Raw genomic sequence first — 18,835 nt, 5'->3', positions numbered from 1 at the left:
CTACAACTTTGGTGTGATTTTGCTTTTCCTTGTCACTCATTTGCATGTATGATAGTAGGATTATGAGAATTTTAGAACTTGCGGCTGCTTTCTGTGTCGCAGGCAGATTTTATTTAGGGTCAAGCTAAGTCCCCTTCTTCCTTATCTTTTTGTTGCTTCATCACAACTGGAGTGACTAAGAACACTGCAGAAAAATGTGGTTAAATCCCTTCTGAGCTGATGTGCAAAGGGACATTGACAGTCTCTGGGGAGGAGGGAAGTTGTGCATAATTTAAGAGGGAAGCTGATAAAATGAATGTAGAGTCTGTTTGCGATTTCCCAAGGTGAAAAAATACAGGAGTTATTAAATATATTTTTTCTCACCCCAGAAGAAAAGTGATCCAGAATGAGGCACAGCAGGGATATTTTGAGATGAAATGAACAGAAAGATTTCTGTTTTACTACTGCAGCATGCCCTTGAGCATTTGAAAAGAAGTAGTGTGGTTAAGCCCAAGATGCAGAGGCTCAATCCCCCTCTAATACAATTTCAGAGCTTGTAGAGTCGGCTGGAGAAAGGTACTGCATTTCACAGAGTTTTTCACTATTTTGTTCCAATTTGGAACAGAACCCCAACATTATGGAATTGTCCCTGCGAGGGGTGGAGTTATAGTCATGGGACCTGATTGCTTGCTATATTGTCCAGGGATAATAGAAATTGGGACATTGGTGATCTTCCCACTCTTTGTAGCCGAGGAAGTGGACTGTCAGGATGCCATTGGAATCCTGATTACTTTCTGGAAAAAAGTCATTTGAAGGCAAACCATTTGCGCAGAACATTTTAATTTTTAACAAATTATCAACTTCTGATTTTAAAAAAAATATTTTGTTACAATGTTTCTCACCAACTGTAGTATAATAATGTAGCATATTGGTCATGGTCACTTGTAGAGGGGTAGCTACAGCAGTGTAATGAAGTTAGATTAGTAGCTGTCTCAGCAACAGTCCAGTAACATATCAGTGAGATGTATGACAAATGGTGACTGTAGATATTGGCATATGATTTATCCTGGTTATTTTGGTGAAAGAACACTTCTGGATAGTGTGGGTCCAATATTTAGGTGGTTTATATTTCCCAGCCCAATGTTATGGTATTAACGTAATAAATGAAAATGATATCCAGGGATTGGAACTGGAGAATGACAATTATCAGACAGCTTTCCTTGTTGGAACTGAATAAAATGCCAAAGCTAAACAAATGGTGTAAAGGAGGAAAAATAGCTTTCAAAATTATTTAAGTTTGAATGAACTAAAGTTACTAGTAAAACAACTGAGAGGTTTTTAGATACAATTATAACTGTTTTTTTCCAGTTTTGCAAACTTGGGTTTTTAAAATAATTTTTAGTGTTTTGAATAAGGAAATGCACATACAAGTAAAACTTAAGTAAATACAGTAAAAACTGTAAAAAGTTCCTGGAGTTTAAAAAAGCTCTACTATTCAACACACAAATATTAATAGAAACTGAATTGTATAGGGTGAAAGCCTGCCCCCTTGGTTCATGGTGAGAAGTAGCTTAAATCATGAATAATCCTGTTGATTTCACTGGGACTCCTTGCAGAGTAAGGCATTACTCAGAATGTGTAATAATGCCATTAGTCTGCCCCATAATGAGTATGGAGGAGAAAGAGTGAGGGATGAAGAAAAGAAAGATCTGATGATACAAGGAATGGCGTTGGAGAATGAGTAATATTGTATATAGAATTGATCCCCAAATGCAATCATATTCTTCATCACTTTGTGACTTACTCATTACCTACTGGAACAGAGTTTCAGTTAGTGGTCTAATCTACTCTTTTTATGTTACATTTTTCAGTATTAGAGTTGTTGTTTTGCATTCACATGGCCAACTCTAAAGATATATGTGGGTAGATAACCTCCTACATGCCCATTCAGTTGTACCAGCTCTGCTGAACCTGCCAGCAAGGGGTCTACTCAGTGCCAGCTATGCTGTTGGTTTGCATCTTGTGGACTTCCGCTTCTTAAGAATTAACACAAGGGCAACACTGTAATTTGTTGACAATTATTGGTCCTGATCCTGCCTCTGGATCCACATAATAATACCCCCATGCCCTGCTGGAGTCAGTGGGACTCTGTGTGGGCACTGAGGACCACCTGCAGGGATCCAATTGCAGGACCCAGCTTTCACAGTGACAGTTTCAGCCCCAATACTGTAAAGAAGTGAACACAATAATAGATTATGACGACTGACAATTAAGCTCAGTCTCTTTCTGTAAAGCTTTTTAAAGGAAAGATTATAAAGAAAATTCTCCCCCTTCCCTTTGTGTCTTGCTGTCATAATAGTTCTTTGTGGGCTTGCGTAGGCTTGTACTACTTAGCATGAGTGCTCAGAGAAGAAAAACAACAGGTTCTTGCACAAAACAACTACTGAGGTTGTCTTGGGAAAGGGATCCAAGGGTCAGTCTTTGCTGCAGCCTTGCAAAATTGCTGTGAACATTTACCAGCTCAGGCAAAAGAGCACTTTTCCTCCCTGCTGCTGATAATGGAGAAATGAATGCCTGAAGGGGGTTGGCCATTTTATAAGTCATATATCTTGCTGATATGTTACATTTATAATAATTTTGAGTAACATCTAATAATATTAGTACTCACAGATCTTGGAGGAGGGGAAAGTATTTGTCCTCTCTGCCCTAATGCCTTCTGCAGCTTCCTGATATTGGGATGTTTTGAGTTATGATGTTTGGCAGGGTATGTAGAGATACAAGCAGAGGACCTTAACACAGGGATCACTCCTGAAGAAAGCAGTCCAGTGGCCAGCAGTGTTCTCATGGTGGCTTCAGAATGATTTAGGCCAGTGGTGCTCAGCATTTCAGCTGTGCATGCTGGATGAGTGCCATGGGGCTGATACGTGGCCCAGATACCTCTCAGGATCAGCATGTGGGTTTGGGCCACATGCTGCCTCAGCCTTGCTATGTGAACCTGGATCAGGCTGTATGCCACTGTGGCCCAGCCCTGTGTGCCCAGATTGGGTCCCATGCTGCCTTGGTCCAGCCCTACATGCCGTTTTTGAGCTCTGCGTTCTGGGATCTGGCCCAGCCTTGCACAACCAGATCTGGTCTCTCACTGTCCCAGCCCCGTGCACCAAGTATAGTGCACAAGACTACGCTTTCTTGCCTGCTGCACTTCCTACCGGTTCCAACTTTGGCAGTAGGGAGCTGCAATTAATGTTGCTACGGCTTCCCTGCCACCAAGTTTCCCGGAGCTTGGGAGTCCGGATGGTATGGCTCCGTAGGCCAGATCCAGTCCAGAGGCTGGTGGTTGGGGACCCCTGGCTTAGGCTTAACAATGAAGGCTGGCTGCACTGAGGGATGAGTAGGCGTGAAATGTCATTTCCTGTCCCATCTGGTCAGTGTCATGTCAGAACATTTTAGTACCAGCGTAAAGCAAGCTTGTCCTGTCCTATGTTTGGAAATGTGCCTTCCTTCAGCGCTTTTTCATATTCTTAAGAGCCTTAAATATTGGAGATGATGCAGAACAGGCCAACATGAGAAGGAGTAGATCAGAGCAAGATTTGCTGAATGTACTTTCTCACCCTGAGAGTGGTTAAGCATTGGAACTGGCTATGTAGAGGGGTTGTGGAGTCTCTCTCCATCCTTGGAAACTTTTAAGAGCAAGTCAGATACTTGACTAAGATGATTTAGTCAGGGATGGTCCTGCCTTGAGTTAAAGGGCTTGGTTAGATTACTTCCTGAGGTCCCTTCCAGCCCTTCCATCATATTTTCCTATGATTCTGCCGCTGCTTATTTTTTACATGATGATTTCTTCTCATAGCTAGTCTTGGTGCCATTGGAGTGTCCTGTGTTGCAAAGGCTGTCCCTTCAGGTGGTTTCAGAGTACTTGGTACTTGCAGGAAATAAGCTTTTATCCCTCCTTACCATTCTTATACCTTCTGTCCCATTGTTATGGTGACCATGCCATATCTAAGAATTCTAATTTCCTCACATTTGACTTGAAGGTCTCCTTGACTGACATACTTTCTCCCTCCCTCTCTCTCAAGTTTCCTATCACCATGATAAATGGGTAAAATCTGTCTTCTTGGGTCATCCAGCTCAATCATGTTATGGGCAACCTTGCTTTATTGACCAATTCCAGTGTATATCTTATGACAACTTACTTTGGGAGCTAGAGTTGGTTGAAAAAAAAAAATTTGATATTTTGTCAAAAAACAGAAAAAAATACAGAAAATATATGAAAAAAATTCCCATGTTCTTTAAGTGCCTCTTTTTGGGACTATCTAGGTACCTACATCAGTATATAACCATTTCACATATGTTAATTCTGTTGTATGTTAGGTATTTTATTTTGTAAATGTTGAGTAGTTATGTTGTTGATCACATGAACAATGGAAACCATGACCCTTTTACATTATTCAAGTCATACAGCTATAGGGAAATTCTTGGAATATGTGTTGGTAGCACAGCATATTGGCCAGGAATCTAGAAGAAATGTTGGATAAAGTGATATATAGATGGAGCAAGAGAGCCTATTTGTAAGCAGTAGCTACAGTATGCTTTTCCATTGCTACATGGAGCTGTGGCTTGAAAATCTGATAAAGCCATTGCTAACAAAGAGGAAGAGATCCTGCTTTAGAAATAGAAGTGAGACAGTTTCCTCCCACAACAAGCACAAAAACACTTCATCCTCCCACTCGCACCAAGACTCACAACCCTACCGGTGTGGCAGAGACTTAAGGGAAATTGAGACACTTAGAAATTCCGGTGGGGAAATAAAAATAAGAGGGAATCTGCTAAACACTTAATCATTGTAAGATGTAGAGATGCATCTGGATTCTATAGTAGTGGCCCTTTCCTTGATTGCTGGATCATCAGGTTTTTATCTTACTTAAAAGGATGTCTGCAATCAGTTGAAGGGTAGATTCTTATTGCAGGAGTATTTCTAACATATCTATCAAGATCAGCCCTAGCCAAGATGAGTGTGGCTGCTATTGAAGTCAACAAGAGCTATGTCTGCTTTGTGGTAAGGCAGAATTTAGTCCACTGTCTATCACAGTATAAGCATAAGCTACAGCTTTTTAGAGCCAGGTGGGAGGCAGGAGGAGGGAAAGCCACTCTGTGCATTGACAGCTGACGTAAGTTCCTAGAAAAGTTATGCTTCTCATTACTTTGGATACCACGTGTTTTCTGAATCATTAGCAGACAGATGGGATTTGGTATGTTAACTTCTTTCCTAAGAATATTTATGGTAGGGATTCAGGGCACTGGAAGAAGGGGAAATGTAATGTTACACTGATCTGAGAAAGCAGAGATGGATCTTCCTGAGAGTGCTGATGGACTTCTGCTATCTGGAAAGCTAAATCTGGAAAGCAAATGCTATAGCAAAAGATGGTATGCTACCTACTTAGAATAATAATATTTATGTTTGCATGGCAGTTTTCATTCAGAAGGATATCACAGCAATTTATGAACTATACAGAAAAATCACTTCCTTTACTACTCAGCCACCTATGGGATGGAGTCCAACATCTGTCTAATGCCACATGGCAGGACTCTATAATAGTTTGGGCAGACTATGAAGAACATGACATCCACTGGAAATTTCTGGGGGATTTAGACCTCTTTTGTGTTGTAATTATTCTAACTGGAATTTGTCCATCACACTGAGACTAACATCCCTCCTTTTTGATTAGATTCTGTTTGGAGTTTTGTGATTCTAAATTGCCAAGACCTTATTACAATGTCCTCTGAAAAGCAGCACCTGTAGCAATATGATGCCCTTGAATGCTATGCTGGCATGTTCTTCCATTACTGATTAAAGACATGTATATGAGAGAGTTTTCCAGTTACACTGTAAACTTTATACTGATAGGCAAGCCACTAAAGTCGCATCAGTATAACTCCCAAAGAGTAGCTTATCTTGTCAAGCTTAAACTGTTTCCAAAGTAGTACGAGATGTAAACAAAGAAAAAATGAGCACCTATATGAGAATAAGAATGTCCACACTGGAAGGTTACAGTTGTATAACTACTTCTAATTCATACCTCCCCTTATACCAGTATACGCTGACAAGGTCTTAGAAGAAAATGTCACCCACTGCATCATTCACACTGCTTCCTGCTCCACTTTAAGCCATCCCTACAGTCCTCCCATTCATGTATTGATGACAAATATGCCAAAAGGCATCTGTGAGGTAGACTAAACAGGCCAGATTCTGATTGAGGGGTTATATTCTGCATACGGGTTATTTTCTTGTGGTTTCAGTTTTTGCATTCTTGGTTTCCTGGGATTTTACAAATAAGAGGTGGGGAAAAAGGCCTGTTAGAACATCAGTCCCCTACAAGTACAGGAAAAAAATCCTCTGAATGAGGATGGGGATTTTAAGTATCAGATTTTCTAAAGTGTTCCACACTGACCTTAGTTTGTTCCCAGCGAAGTCAGTGTTATCTATTGACTTTGATAGCACAGAATTAGGCTTGTGCCGGGCACTTCTGAAAATCCTGATTTTAGCCATTAATATTTATTTGTTGATTGATTAGCCTGTGGGTTGTCAAGCAGCGCTGAGCTTCTCTGAGCAGTGACTTCATTTCAGGGGCATGTACATGATTTTGGTATATCTATATCAAGTTTTGTATAACCTTTTGGGATCCTTCTGGATGAAAAGTACTGTGTAAATGTTACCGTGCATTATTATTCATATTAACCTTGGTTTCAGTTCCAGAAGGGGAGACCTTTCCACCTCCTGTTTTTAAAGGTTACTTTTCTTTTGCTAGTCCACTCAGCAGCTGCTGTTTCCGCTTCAGCCTACAAAAGTATATAAACAGATGAGATGCAGCAGCTGGAGGTGTGGTGGTAAGGAACCAGTGCCCAGTCTTGTTAACATACAACTAAATTGGGGATTGAGGAGTGAGGAGAGAAGAGAAGAGGAGAGGAGGAGGAGAAGGGAGATTAAAGAAAGCTCCGTTCCCCTGAAAAAATGCCATACTGTACTTTTTACCAGAGAAGACCTGGGTGACCCTGGAACTAAATAAGGGTAGCAGGAAATCTAAAGTGCTACAAGAATCGCAATGTGAATCACCTGCAGGTTTGGACAGTGCTGTCAGTCACATGAGGCACAGGTTACATGAGACACTGTGTGAGATGGAAACTGTTTGCTTTTCATGAACACCCAAGCAGGTGTATATGTGCATTTAAGAGTCTGCTTTCTCTGACTGACACTGGAGGCCCAAAGTCTTGAAGCATGCCTGGGAGGGGAAGTTATAGGTTCTGTCCCCTTGCTCCTTCTGTGTGTGCTCCCCATGCTGTTTATGCATTTTTGCCTTGAGTAGTCATTAGATAAAATTCAGAAACAGCATTGGGAACATGATCCAGAACCAAGGTCTCCCTCCTTCCTAAGCCAGTGCCCTCCTTCTTGAGTCACAGTCACACTCCCTCCTTCACGTTCTCTTTCTGGCCTCATGGCTTATTTTTATTCTTGGATGTTTAAATGAACTAGCTTCAACACAAGAAGTAGAAGGTACTTGAGCTTGTGCATGGTCTTGAGGTTGGAGCTCTTTGCTGGGAAGTAGGAGATGTGGGTTAAACCCCACCTTGCTTGAGGAGGGCCTAGAGCCCATGTCTTCCATTCCCTGGGCAAGTGCCCGAAACACTAGACCTTTGGGTGGGTCCAAGCTTAAAATGTGGTTGAGTGCTCCTCCTGTCAGACCATTTCTACTTTTTTTATTCTTCTATTTTTTCATAGGTGCTCAAAATGCCAAATGTGAAGAATCTTAGTAGTTGTTGTGTAGGGTGGGTTAGGATTGTGTTCAGTTACACCCCAGGGAATTACGCAGTTATGTGCCTGTGTAATTTTGTGCAAGAAACATATAACTGCGCATAATCGCATAATATCACATAATTCCCTAGGGTGTACATAGTGAGTAGGAAGGGGAGCTCCTGCCTGCAAGAGAGGTTGGTGGGCATGGGTGTGTGTGTGGGGGGGGCCTCTTGTGTTGGTGTGGGCCCCCCTGTCCACACTCTCCACCCCATGGTGCACAGCCCTTGCTGTTGGTGGCAGCAGCAGCAGGTGGCAGACCCTCAGGGTGCTCCCAGACAGAGCAGGCAGAGACCCCAGCAGTGCCTGGCTCTGGCAAATCTCGGGGAGCTGCACATTGCTCCTGCCTGCAGTGCTGTGAGTCCCACGTGCTGGCATGGAGCCAACCTGATTTGGCCTGAAGCTGGATACCAGCAGACTGGGCCAGGCTGGCTCTGTGCTGCCTTATGCAGCCCCAGCCACACGCCAGCAGGGGGCTCCACCTGCTGTGGCCAGGAGTGCCCTGAGGGCCTGCTGCTGTCATCAGCGCAGGAGGTGTGTGGCAGCAGGGGTCATGTATGGCCACAGGCCCTGTGCTTAGGGCGGGGGAGGGGAGGTAGGAGTGTTTAGCAGGGGGGCTGTACACAGGGGACCCACTCTCAAACCCTGCCACACAACCCACCCCCACCCCCCAACCAAGTACTTGCATATATTTAAGAAGGTTGGAGCAGTGTTATATTTAGTTTAACTTGGAAAAAAAAAAGTAATTTTGCATAATTTTGAATTTTTCTCTATAATTCCCTGGGGTGTATTCAGTGATTGAGGTGCTTAAAAGCGATTTAAGTGCCCTCTTGAGGTCTATTAGGATTTGGACCTAAGAAAGTGCAGCTCGGCTGTGTGAAGACGCATACTAAGTGCACCACAGAAGGCCTCTTTATTTCCTCTTGGTAGACTTGTAATGGTTAGAAAGTACTTTTTAATATGTTCATTGCATCTTTTGATAATGTGCAATGCGATATCTGCCTTTTTAATGGGAGTCATACTGGATGTAATGCCAGGGCTCCCTGGGGGGCTAGTAGGACTTGCTGAGCAGGCAGTTCATGACAGATAAACAATGTGGACTGTGTGTGCACTGGTTATCTCCCTGGTGTGGGGAATATGAAGGTTGTCATCTTTCAGTGTATTTTTTTTTCTGTTCTTGTATTCCAGAAAAAATCATGGCAGACTATTAAAACGATGGTCAACTTGCCAGTCATCAGCCCCTTCAAGAAGCGCTACTCCTGGGTGCAGCTGGCTGGACACACAGGTGAAAGATGCATCTCTAGCTCTTTTTTGCCCTGCAGCAAAGAGAATATCACAGAGTAATGAGGTGTAATGCCAGGTTTTCCTCAGCCTCCGTGGGTTTGTGTGGGGATTTGAAGTGGTTTTGCAGGAGTGATTTCACCTTAGATAAATCTGGCAGCATCTGGAGCCCACATGAGACGGCAGAGTGAAATAATTCTTGTTTCAGAAGGCCAGTGTCACATCTCCCAACTGGAAAAAACCAAGTTAGCAATGAGCAACTTTGTGGAGAGGCTAACCTTAAAGGGTTGTTGGCACCAAAAGTGTTTTGTATCTTCTACCTACCCATCTTATAGTATGTTCGGGGTGAACTCAGCAAGAATTTGAAACCATGCTGCTTCCCTAGTGGGTTACTCTCATTTCTCAAAGAAGTAACCAGAGCACTTGTTAGAAATATAGGACTGGAAGTGATTCTTGAGTCACCAAGTCTGATTCCCTGTGATCACAGGGAGCTATATAACAAGCCTTTGTCCAGAAGGGCTTGCAAAAACAGTCCCTGCTGCACACACGGACATAGAGCACCTGATGGCGTACTGTAGGGTTTTTTGTTAGAGGAACAGTGCTGAATAGACAAGGGCTCCACCCACACCTGTCCCAGTCCTCCGGGCTGTCTTTGGGGCTGTGTTTGGAGTGAGGGTGAAGATTTCTGTTCATGTATGTCTGTATTTCAGACGGTTGATGAAGGCCTTTTTAGTTCCACCTAAAAATTGTATCTAAACATAAAACCTTCAGTGGAAAATGAACCTGGTGAAAAACAAGTCTATGTCGGTGCTTGTATTGAGAGTCTGTATCATTCGTGCATCTCTGTGAAAGTTGGGGGAGCTGCTCAGGGGCAGTAATAAGGGGCTACTCAGGCAGACTGAGTCTAATGTAAACTGTAAAGATTGGAAGAAGTGCCCCTGGGTCAGGACTTATAGCACTCTTAAGCAGAACAAGAAGGTCCTGTCATCTTTGTTCCCCAATGTGCCCCCCTCCTCCAATTTCTGTGAGATGCAGGGCACAGGGCTGTATTGCTGGCCATGTGTGTATGCATGCTAGAGTTGACAACTCTGAATCTATTATGGGAGGTTCCTGAACACGAACATGCCTGTGTGCTTGCATATGTCAATTATGAATTAAGGTGTGTAGGCTTTAAGTCAGGAAGGCAAATGTACATTACTATTACATTTAAAAAACCCACTTGGACTACTGTATATATCAGATTCAACATTTAATATTTATTTTAATGAATACCCTATCACTTATCTCCTGGGTGACTGTCAGCAGTCTCCTGGAGATGTATATCTAATTCCTGGAGACTCCAGGGCAGTTCTGGAGGGTTGATAACCCTAGAGTGCACATTTTGTGGTGCTCCGTGCCTCTGATCGTCCTCCCCTGCTCTCCCCAGCCCCAAGCAACTCCTTGCAGGGTGGAACGCTGCCAGCCTGCAAGGGGAAAATACAAGTTTTTCTCCTTTTAAAGGGGAATGGAAAACCCAGATCCCTGGACATCGGGAACCTGCTTGAGTTCCCTATATCTGGTTTTCTGGAAGTGGATTTGTTCCATCAATTAAAGCTGGTGTTCTCCACTTTGAGGAGCACTCCATAAGCTATAACACAGGATACCAGCACTACCAGAGGCGGTTGGGGATTAAAAAATTGTGTGGTATAGTCAGGAAAGACCAGTTGCTGGTGATGGAATGTGCAGGGTGTTGTTGGTGTGATAAAGTTGGAGTGAGAAGCATAGGTTTAACACAGGCTTCAACTCTGGGAGCATAACCCACATCTCTGGGTGAAAATGGACTCCCCTTTAAGAGTTACTATCATGCTGCAGGACTGGAGAGTGACTTCCATTTCTGGAGTCTAATCACTGCCAATCACAGCCTTAGCACACTCTAGTTGCCACTGGATGCCATTCAAACCTAGATTGTAAAACAGTTGAGTTCCAGTTTGCACCTGCAGATTAGTGAGGTTGCAGTACTTGGGAGGGAGGGGTAGGGGGGGTATATGTGGATGAAAAGGACAGTGCTTGGCTTGAAGCCCTGGATCGCTGTTTAATGATCAGCAACTGATCTCCACCACTTGGCTACGCACAAACACAGCAGGTACAACCTGGGACAGGTTTCAGGAGCATAGCCAACATTGGTGGCATTTCATACCTTTAAAAATAGCCTGCTGTCAACATTAATGAAGTCTGGACCATTATACTCCCAGTGCATTTTAATGCAGCTAAATATGTTAATATACTTATGAATACTTCAGCATTATAAAAAAAGAAATGTGGCCTGGCTCAGCTCTGTTTCTTGGTAGCCATAAATTCTTGTATGGGATCCTGTCCAAATGAATTTTCACAGCCAAAAACTACATTGTACTGTGTGGTTTTTGTTTTCTTTCAAAGACTGTGTTATCTTTTCCACACAGGGGAAACCTTTATCTGGTGCATGATAGAGAAGTGGGTGAAGGGTGAGGGCAGGTGTTTTCCTCTTCCACAAACTTCTGGTCTTCTCAGTGTGTGTGTTTTGGTTTTGCAGGCAGCTTCAAAGCAGCTGATAGTGGAACTATTCTGAAGCGCTTCTCTGAGAATGAGAAGGAGTGTTTTGAGCGACTGATGAAAGATCTCCTGTGCTCCTGTGTCCCTGCCTTCCATGGCACGGTGGAGAGAGATGGCGAGAGCTACATTCAATTGGATGACCTGCTTAATGAGTTTGAAGGGCCTTGTGTAATGGACTGTAAAATGGGGATCAGGTGGGAGACATGAAAATGAACCTTTTTTTTTTTTTCTTCCATTTAATTAATTTGAAGAATGGATGTGATGGTATTGATGTTCCTGGTGGATTAAGTACTCACTTTGGGTGACCAGTCTAGATAGAGGTCCTGCTAGTGACCTGCATTCATTTGTTTTCTGTCTACAACACTTTGTCAACTCCCTACGTAGGACCATCCACCCCATGCCAAGAATAGAGTCATTTTGTAACAGTATGAAGGGAGTTCATATTGCAGCTGTCTAATTGTACTTGGCCTTTGGAGACTGAAATATCAAGATTCTTGGATGCTGCTTGGGCAAAATCTGAAGTTGGGTTGATTCGAGGCAAGCTTGCTTTGCACCTGCCTAGTATTACTTGGCTTGTGAAGTGTAAAGATAAAAAAAAAAAAAAATAGATGATGTGACTGAGTCACTGTCAATTCATTAATCTTTGAGAACAGTCATTGAGAAAATGAAGAGTAAAATTCCTTTCCTCAAACACGAGTAACTAAAAAACAACGTGGCAGTCCATTTCCAGAGCTCAAATGAGTCCAGTGACTGCAATGATTCCTGCTGTGGCAGATGCCCATTAGCCAGCCCCAAGGCTCAGAGATCACTAGCATGAATCCCTTTGCCATCCTGGGATTTCTGCTGCTGCTTGCCATGTTCTTCAGAATATCAGCTTGTATATTAAAAAAGTAGTTTTTTTGTTTTTTGTGTTATGAAGAAAGCCTCAAAAATGTGAGCCATATGTTGATAATAAATAGATGGTCTGCGGAAAACTTGGATCAATAGATCTGGGAGTTGTGAACTAGGGCTTACTCAGATGCTCTGTGGCAATGATGTAGATAACATTGTTAATCATTTCCTCCATGAGCTCATCTTTGCTCAACTTTTTCTCCTTGAGTTATTGGATTACCTGTAAACTGAGGTATCTAACACATGGGGAGTGTATGTCAGCCTTCACAAGCAGGTTAAGTACCTCAAGGAAGCTGTTAATGTGTTACCTTGAGGTAAAGACATCTAGTGCAGACCTGCCCACAATAAAGAAGGGGGAGATTTATGCCACCCTCTTGAAGGAGAAGTCAAGCCCAAAACACGCAGCCCCCAGACATATTTAAGGAGTGCTGAGGGAGAGGACAGCTCAGAATATCCACTGAGGCATAGAGGTCATTCACAGTCCTATTCTGAATAACTTCTTGATCAACAGTAAGTGGCAACTCCCTCATGCTGAACATAGTTTACAAGTGGAGTTTGGAAATTAGCTGCAGGGCTTTTTCTACATGCTGTTTTGAAATGTACAGCCTCAACTGGCTTCAGAGGCCTGGAAAACCAACTGTAACTCTGAGCTGAGAGAGGTTTTCATCAGGGCTGTGTGAAGCTTCAATTGCTGATTCGATTCGGAGGAGATTTGGCCCAATTTCAGTGACCGAATCTCTGAATCCGAATCGAATCAGGAGACCCATTAATCTCTCTGAATCAAATCGGAAGCTTCCTGTCCGCTTCCGGATCTGGTGCCGAGCATGCTCCTGTGGGATGCTCCATCTGCCCCCATGTTGTAGTGTTCATGAGCCACACCTGGTACCTCAAGATACATAGAAACAACATAAAAAGCTGTGTCTATGGCCAAATTGCTGATTCTCTGAATCAGAATCAAATCTTCAGATTCAGCTAAATCAAATCAGGATAGTGAACCAAATCATCAAATCGAATCACGGTCCCCTGAATTGGGCCAAATCCAAATCGAATATAGGAAACCCTCACTATTCACGGGCTCGGCATTCGCGGTTTCAGATATTTGCAAATTCCAAACCCGCATTTTAAATACACTCTATACACTTACAGGAGCTCCTCAGTGCTTACTACTACCGGGCTTCTGCTGCTGGAGCCATGCCCACCCCTGACCCCAGCCACCAGGGGCACTGCATTCATGAACACAGTGCCTTATTTGTGGATTTTGCCATTTGTGGGGATCACGAGAATGTATCCCCTGTGAATGGTGAGGGTCACCTGTACTGCCTGCTTTGCATACCCCTAGTTTTCAGGTTCTGTTAGACTTATCCCTTCTTGGTGCTATTGCATTTGATCTGTCTGAGATTTGCTGTGATGAGAGCATCCTGTGTCATGGTGCAGAATTGGAATCGAGCATTTATCCCACAGTATAAGCAGGAGATGAAAGTTTTTGTTAGAAGGCAACAGTAAGAGCAGGGACTGAGAATTGGCATTATAGTCTGCCATTGACTCATTAAGGAACCTTGGGCAAGTCATTTGGTCCTTGTTTCTCAGTTTCCCTCTCTCTAAAATGGGGGTGATGATAATCCTTAGCTTTCTCATATGTGTGCAGAGAGTTATCAGTCTTGCTGCCTCTGATGTTTTTGCAGGACATACCTGGAGGAGGAGTTGACTAAAGCTCGTGAAAAGCCAAAGCTCCGTAAGGACATGTACAAGAAAATGATTGAAGTGGACCCTCTTGCACCCACAGCTGAGGAGAATGCACAGCATGCTGTGACCAAGCCTCGTTACATGCAGTGGAGGGAGACCATCAGCTCCAGTGCCAACCTGGGCTTCAGGATTGAAGGGATTAAGGTGAGCAGACTCAGCTTTTTGCCTGCTCTGATGATTAATCAACATGTTGTTATGCAGCATCAGCCTAGTTGCTAAAAAGATAAAGTGAGACTTTACTAGCTGGAGTCATACTGGGTTTTTTTTCTTTTTTTCTTTTGTGGCTTTTTAGCTTCTCTGGTAAATATAAGAAAAGCACCATGAGATGTGAAAAACACCAAACCCACTAGAAGCGCATTAACCACACTGTGAACAACAACAGGAACATTATAAAGTGAAACCAGATAGCTCTGCACTGTAAACAGAATGAAAGTGAAATCAAAGTGTGGGGGAATTCTGAAGTGATGGACTGCTGTCCTCCCTTGCTGCACAGCAATTACCTTCTCCCACAAGCTATCCTGAAAGCATACTGCTTTATTCTGAGCAAATTAAAGGGAAGCAGTTCTTCCCATGTTGCCAATGTAATTGGAAAATATTAGCATGACATGATGTAGCTTTCTTGGAATCTGGGTGTCCCTTTCTTCAGAAATTGAAGGTGTTAGGTATTGGAAGGGAAACCAGAATAGACCCAGAGCTGCAAAGGTGACTATGTTAGGCACAGCTGTAATACATCCCTCTCCTTCCCTGAGACAAGCAGGTGTACATCCATATAGGCCATTATGTTCTTTTAGAGTCATAGAAGAACCCAGGCAATCTACACTGTCAGGTCCTCAAGCCATCATGTTTGCCCTACTTATACCCTGCAGGAGTATCAGATGCGTAGCTTCAGAACAATGTTCCTTCCTGGCATCCAGATACTGGCAATATCTGGCTGAGTTACTTAAATGGCAGAGGCCTGCCTCTGGGTCCATTCTTTCCTCATCCAGCTGGTATAGACTGATTTTCTTCTGAGGTTGAACTAGTTTTCTGGACTACTTTGGATTCCTTCCTATGGTCAAGTATGGTCTGATGAGACGGCTGTCTTCTGCATGGCACATGAATGTTCAATCTTGTACCTTACATGAACGCTGACAATTTATTTTTAAAAATGTTCAGGTAACATGTAAATGACTCTCCATGGTGAGATGGTCACTGTCTATCAGGGTTTATCACCCTCTGCTGTACAGTTCGACTACAGGGCATTTACCAAATCATGTCCCCACTATACAGCAGTTTATAGATTTCATGTGTTTAGTTAAGATAATGTAAGTGGGATTTCTGGTGTAATCCTGCTTTGGCTTTTGAAGCCTAGGTGGATGAAGGATGAATAAACAAAAACAAAAGGGCATGATAAAGTCCTTTTAACTACCCATTTTTTCTATTTCTTGCCAGTGCTTTCTTCCTTCTACATTCACAGTCTACCCTGATTAAGCCCCCAGCTTGTGCAGTGGTAGGCTTTTCCACACTGCTCTGCCCAACTGGCTTAGGACTGAGTATGCTCCTTCAGAAATGACTTGGTGGTGGATTCTTCTCTTGATGCAGGGCTTGTGCGCTTGATTACTGGGGAGAAATTCCGGGACTTGCATCTCTTCTCAGATGCTTTTTATGAGTTTAAATTCTTTGTGATTAACCTTTTACCACTTGGCATCTAATAATGTTGCCAGTTGTCTTTAAAAATGGGTTAAGGAGGGACCTTGAGAGGTCACTTTGTCCATGTTGGTGCCATAAGGCAGGATCTGCCAAACCTGAATGGACTCCTGACAGGTTTGTCTAACCTGTTCTTAAAAACCTTCAGTGATTGAAATGATACAGCTTCCCTAATTAATCTGTTCAAGGGCTTAAATATCAATCCAAAATGTCCCTTGCTGCAGTTTAAGCCCCTTATTTGTCCTGTCCCCAGTGAACCTAGAGAACAGTTTAGTATTTTCCTTTTTGCAGCCATCTTACATATTTGAAGACACAACAAAAGTCTTCCCTAGTCTTTTTCTTGAGGATAAACGAGCCAAATTCTTCCAGATTTCCCTCATAAATCATACTTCTTAGACCTGTAATCAGTTTTTGTTGCTTCATCTGGAATTTCTCTGATTGATCTATATCTTTGTTGAAGTGTGGTGTCCAAAACTGAACACCGTGCTCTAGCTAAGGCCTTACCAGCACAGAGTAGAATGCATTGATTACTCTCTATCTTTTTTGTTTAGGTATTCCCATATGTTTGCTTTTTTGCCACAGATTGCTACTAGCCTGTATTCAGTTTGTGACCCACTATAATTCCTGTTGTTTTTTTCCTGAGGAGCTGCTTCCCAATAAGCCATTTCCCTGTTTTTATTAGTATTGTTGACTGTTTCTGATTGTGATACCATGTACTTGTTCTTATTGAATTGCATCTTATTTATTTGAAAAAAATTCTCCCAATTCCCATTTGAAGCTGGGTCTTTAGTTCTCTGGGATGCAAGTGATACCATTTTTGTACATGTCATATCTGCAGAGATACCAACTGTCCAGTGCATTTTTGTCACTGCATATGATATGTGATGGTGCTTATACCGGACCTTCATATACAACTGGAACTGTGGGAGCAAGGAGCTGCATAATTGCTGTTCCTCTGCACAGGGAATCAAAGGGGAGGCTCAGTTTGCTCCTGGAGTTAGTTCTTAAACATCTTGCTGGCTGATTTTGTAGCATCATGCGGAAGTAGCTCTGGAAGGGACCTGCAGAGGTCATCTTGTCCAGCCCTCCTGCCTGAAGCAGGATCATCTCTATCTAAACTGTCCCATACAATGCATAATCTAAACTCTCCATAAGACTACTGTCAAGCCTGATGACACAGACCTAACACCCTAAGTTGCCACAGGTAAAGCAGGCAATGTCCTTAGCAGCCAATGTCCGGTGTATATGAAATATTGTCGATATGTGCTCAAGAGATTGTAGATGGAAGGCCACGCTCCTTGCTGCAGAAGAAGGCCTGAACCCTCACAGTCCATACCATTTTGACCATGGGGTAAAATTCCTTCCTGACCCCAAATATGGCAGTCAGTCTGTCCCTGAGCAGAGGGGCAAGGCTCCTCTAGCTAGTAACCTCCAACTTTGTTCCCAGTAGGAGCATTGACACATCCCAGTTGGGCCCCAGCCTTGGCTGTAGCCTACAACCAATGCCTCTGAGGAAGGTACATGAGAACATGTAGCAGAAAATGGGGGATGGGGACAACTAGCAAAGCCCAGAAGTATGGGAAATACCCATAACAGAACACAGACATAGCTGTGTGTAGATCATCCCTGCCCATGGCTGTCCAGCTTCTTCTTGAACATCTTCAGTGATGGAGAATTCACAGCTTCCCTAGGCAGTCTATTCTTATGTGTGTGCGGGTGTGTGTAAGGGAAGAGAAGAAGAGTACTTTACCTCCTTAATAGAGTCTGCATAATGTTGCCTGGAGTTTCTCCTGGAGCAGGGCAGTGCCTACATCTGATCTAGAATGTCGAGCATTTAGATGGTCTGTAAAATGTTCAGTGCACTCCACCTTCCTTTTATCCTCATGACAGTCCTCTGAGGTAGGTACCTCAGTGGGCCCCTTTTGAAAAAAAAAACCGAGGCAGAAAAGTGAGGTGAGTTGTCTGAATCCCTATTTACAGTCGAGTCAGTCAAATCCCTATTTGCAAGCAATCATTCCGATGCTCTGACCTCTAGGCATTTCTGGTTGTAAGCATTATATAGAAGTGCAGCCTGGTCTTATGAAGCACTTGTCCATCATGTGACATCCTTGTCTTGTTTTTAATGGAGCAGTTACGGTTTTTTGTATCCTCGGTTTAGTGAAATCTAGCTGCATAGGTCCTCATTTTGGAAGGCGAGCCTATAGGGTGCATAAAGAACTAGTTTTGCCATCTAGTGGTTGGTCAGAGACCATCGCTCAATAAAATAACCTTCGCCACTGAATACAGAAATAATTTGGTTTAACTCCTTCAGTTCCTTATGTCTTGTGTTGTCAGGGTTGATTGTGTAACTTTGCTAAGAGAGTAGATTATGGATTTGTATAGGATGGTTTGGATAGGGATGACCCTGTCTGAGGGAGTGGGTTGGGCTAGATGACCTCTGGAGGTCCCTTCCAGCCCTGCTTCTCTCTAATCTGTTTCAGTCACTTTCATTTCCCCATGCCATAAGCAGGAAAAAGTACAAGTCAGGGTTAATTTTGCCCTTTGTCAGTTCATTCTGTTGTACTGCATTTGTCTTGCATGGTTCTTGCAGGAGAGGCAGGTGGAGCCTATTTAGTTACCTTAGAGCAGGTGACACTCAATCTCTGAGTCTGATAAGCCTCTTGGTTTCTGAGGTTTCCAGAGTCGGAGCCCTGTGATTAGCTTCAGAATTAATGGTTTCTCTGTTAGTGTAATGCAGGGGTTGGCGACTAACAGCCTACAGGCTAGATCCAGCCCCAGATCCACTGGATCCAGCCTGCAGAGCTGGAAGGCTTTGCCTGTGGCAGCAGCTATGCCCATACCAGG

At 43.2% G+C, this 18,835-nt stretch overlaps 1 protein-coding gene across 1 annotated transcript in view; it reads left to right on the top strand.

Moving 5' to 3' along the window:
• Positions 1-18,835, top strand: part of ITPKA (inositol-trisphosphate 3-kinase A) — a 56,763-nt gene that overhangs the window by 27,989 nt on the left and 9,939 nt on the right. Inside the window, exons 2-4 of the mRNA XM_090033394.1 lie at positions 9,011-9,107; positions 11,652-11,865; positions 14,245-14,449. Coding sequence (XP_089889520.1) covers positions 9,011-9,107; positions 11,652-11,865; positions 14,245-14,449 — 516 coding nt within the window. The remainder of the gene's footprint in view (positions 1-9,010; positions 9,108-11,651; positions 11,866-14,244; positions 14,450-18,835) is intronic.

Source organism: Crocodylus siamensis, chromosome 2 (assembly GCF_052110815.1).
Source record: "Crocodylus siamensis isolate JL-2025a chromosome 2, ASM5211081v1, whole genome shotgun sequence".
Lineage (NCBI taxonomy): Eukaryota > Metazoa > Chordata > Crocodylia > Crocodylidae > Crocodylus > Crocodylus siamensis.
This window is presented reverse-complemented; position numbering and strand designations above follow the sequence as displayed.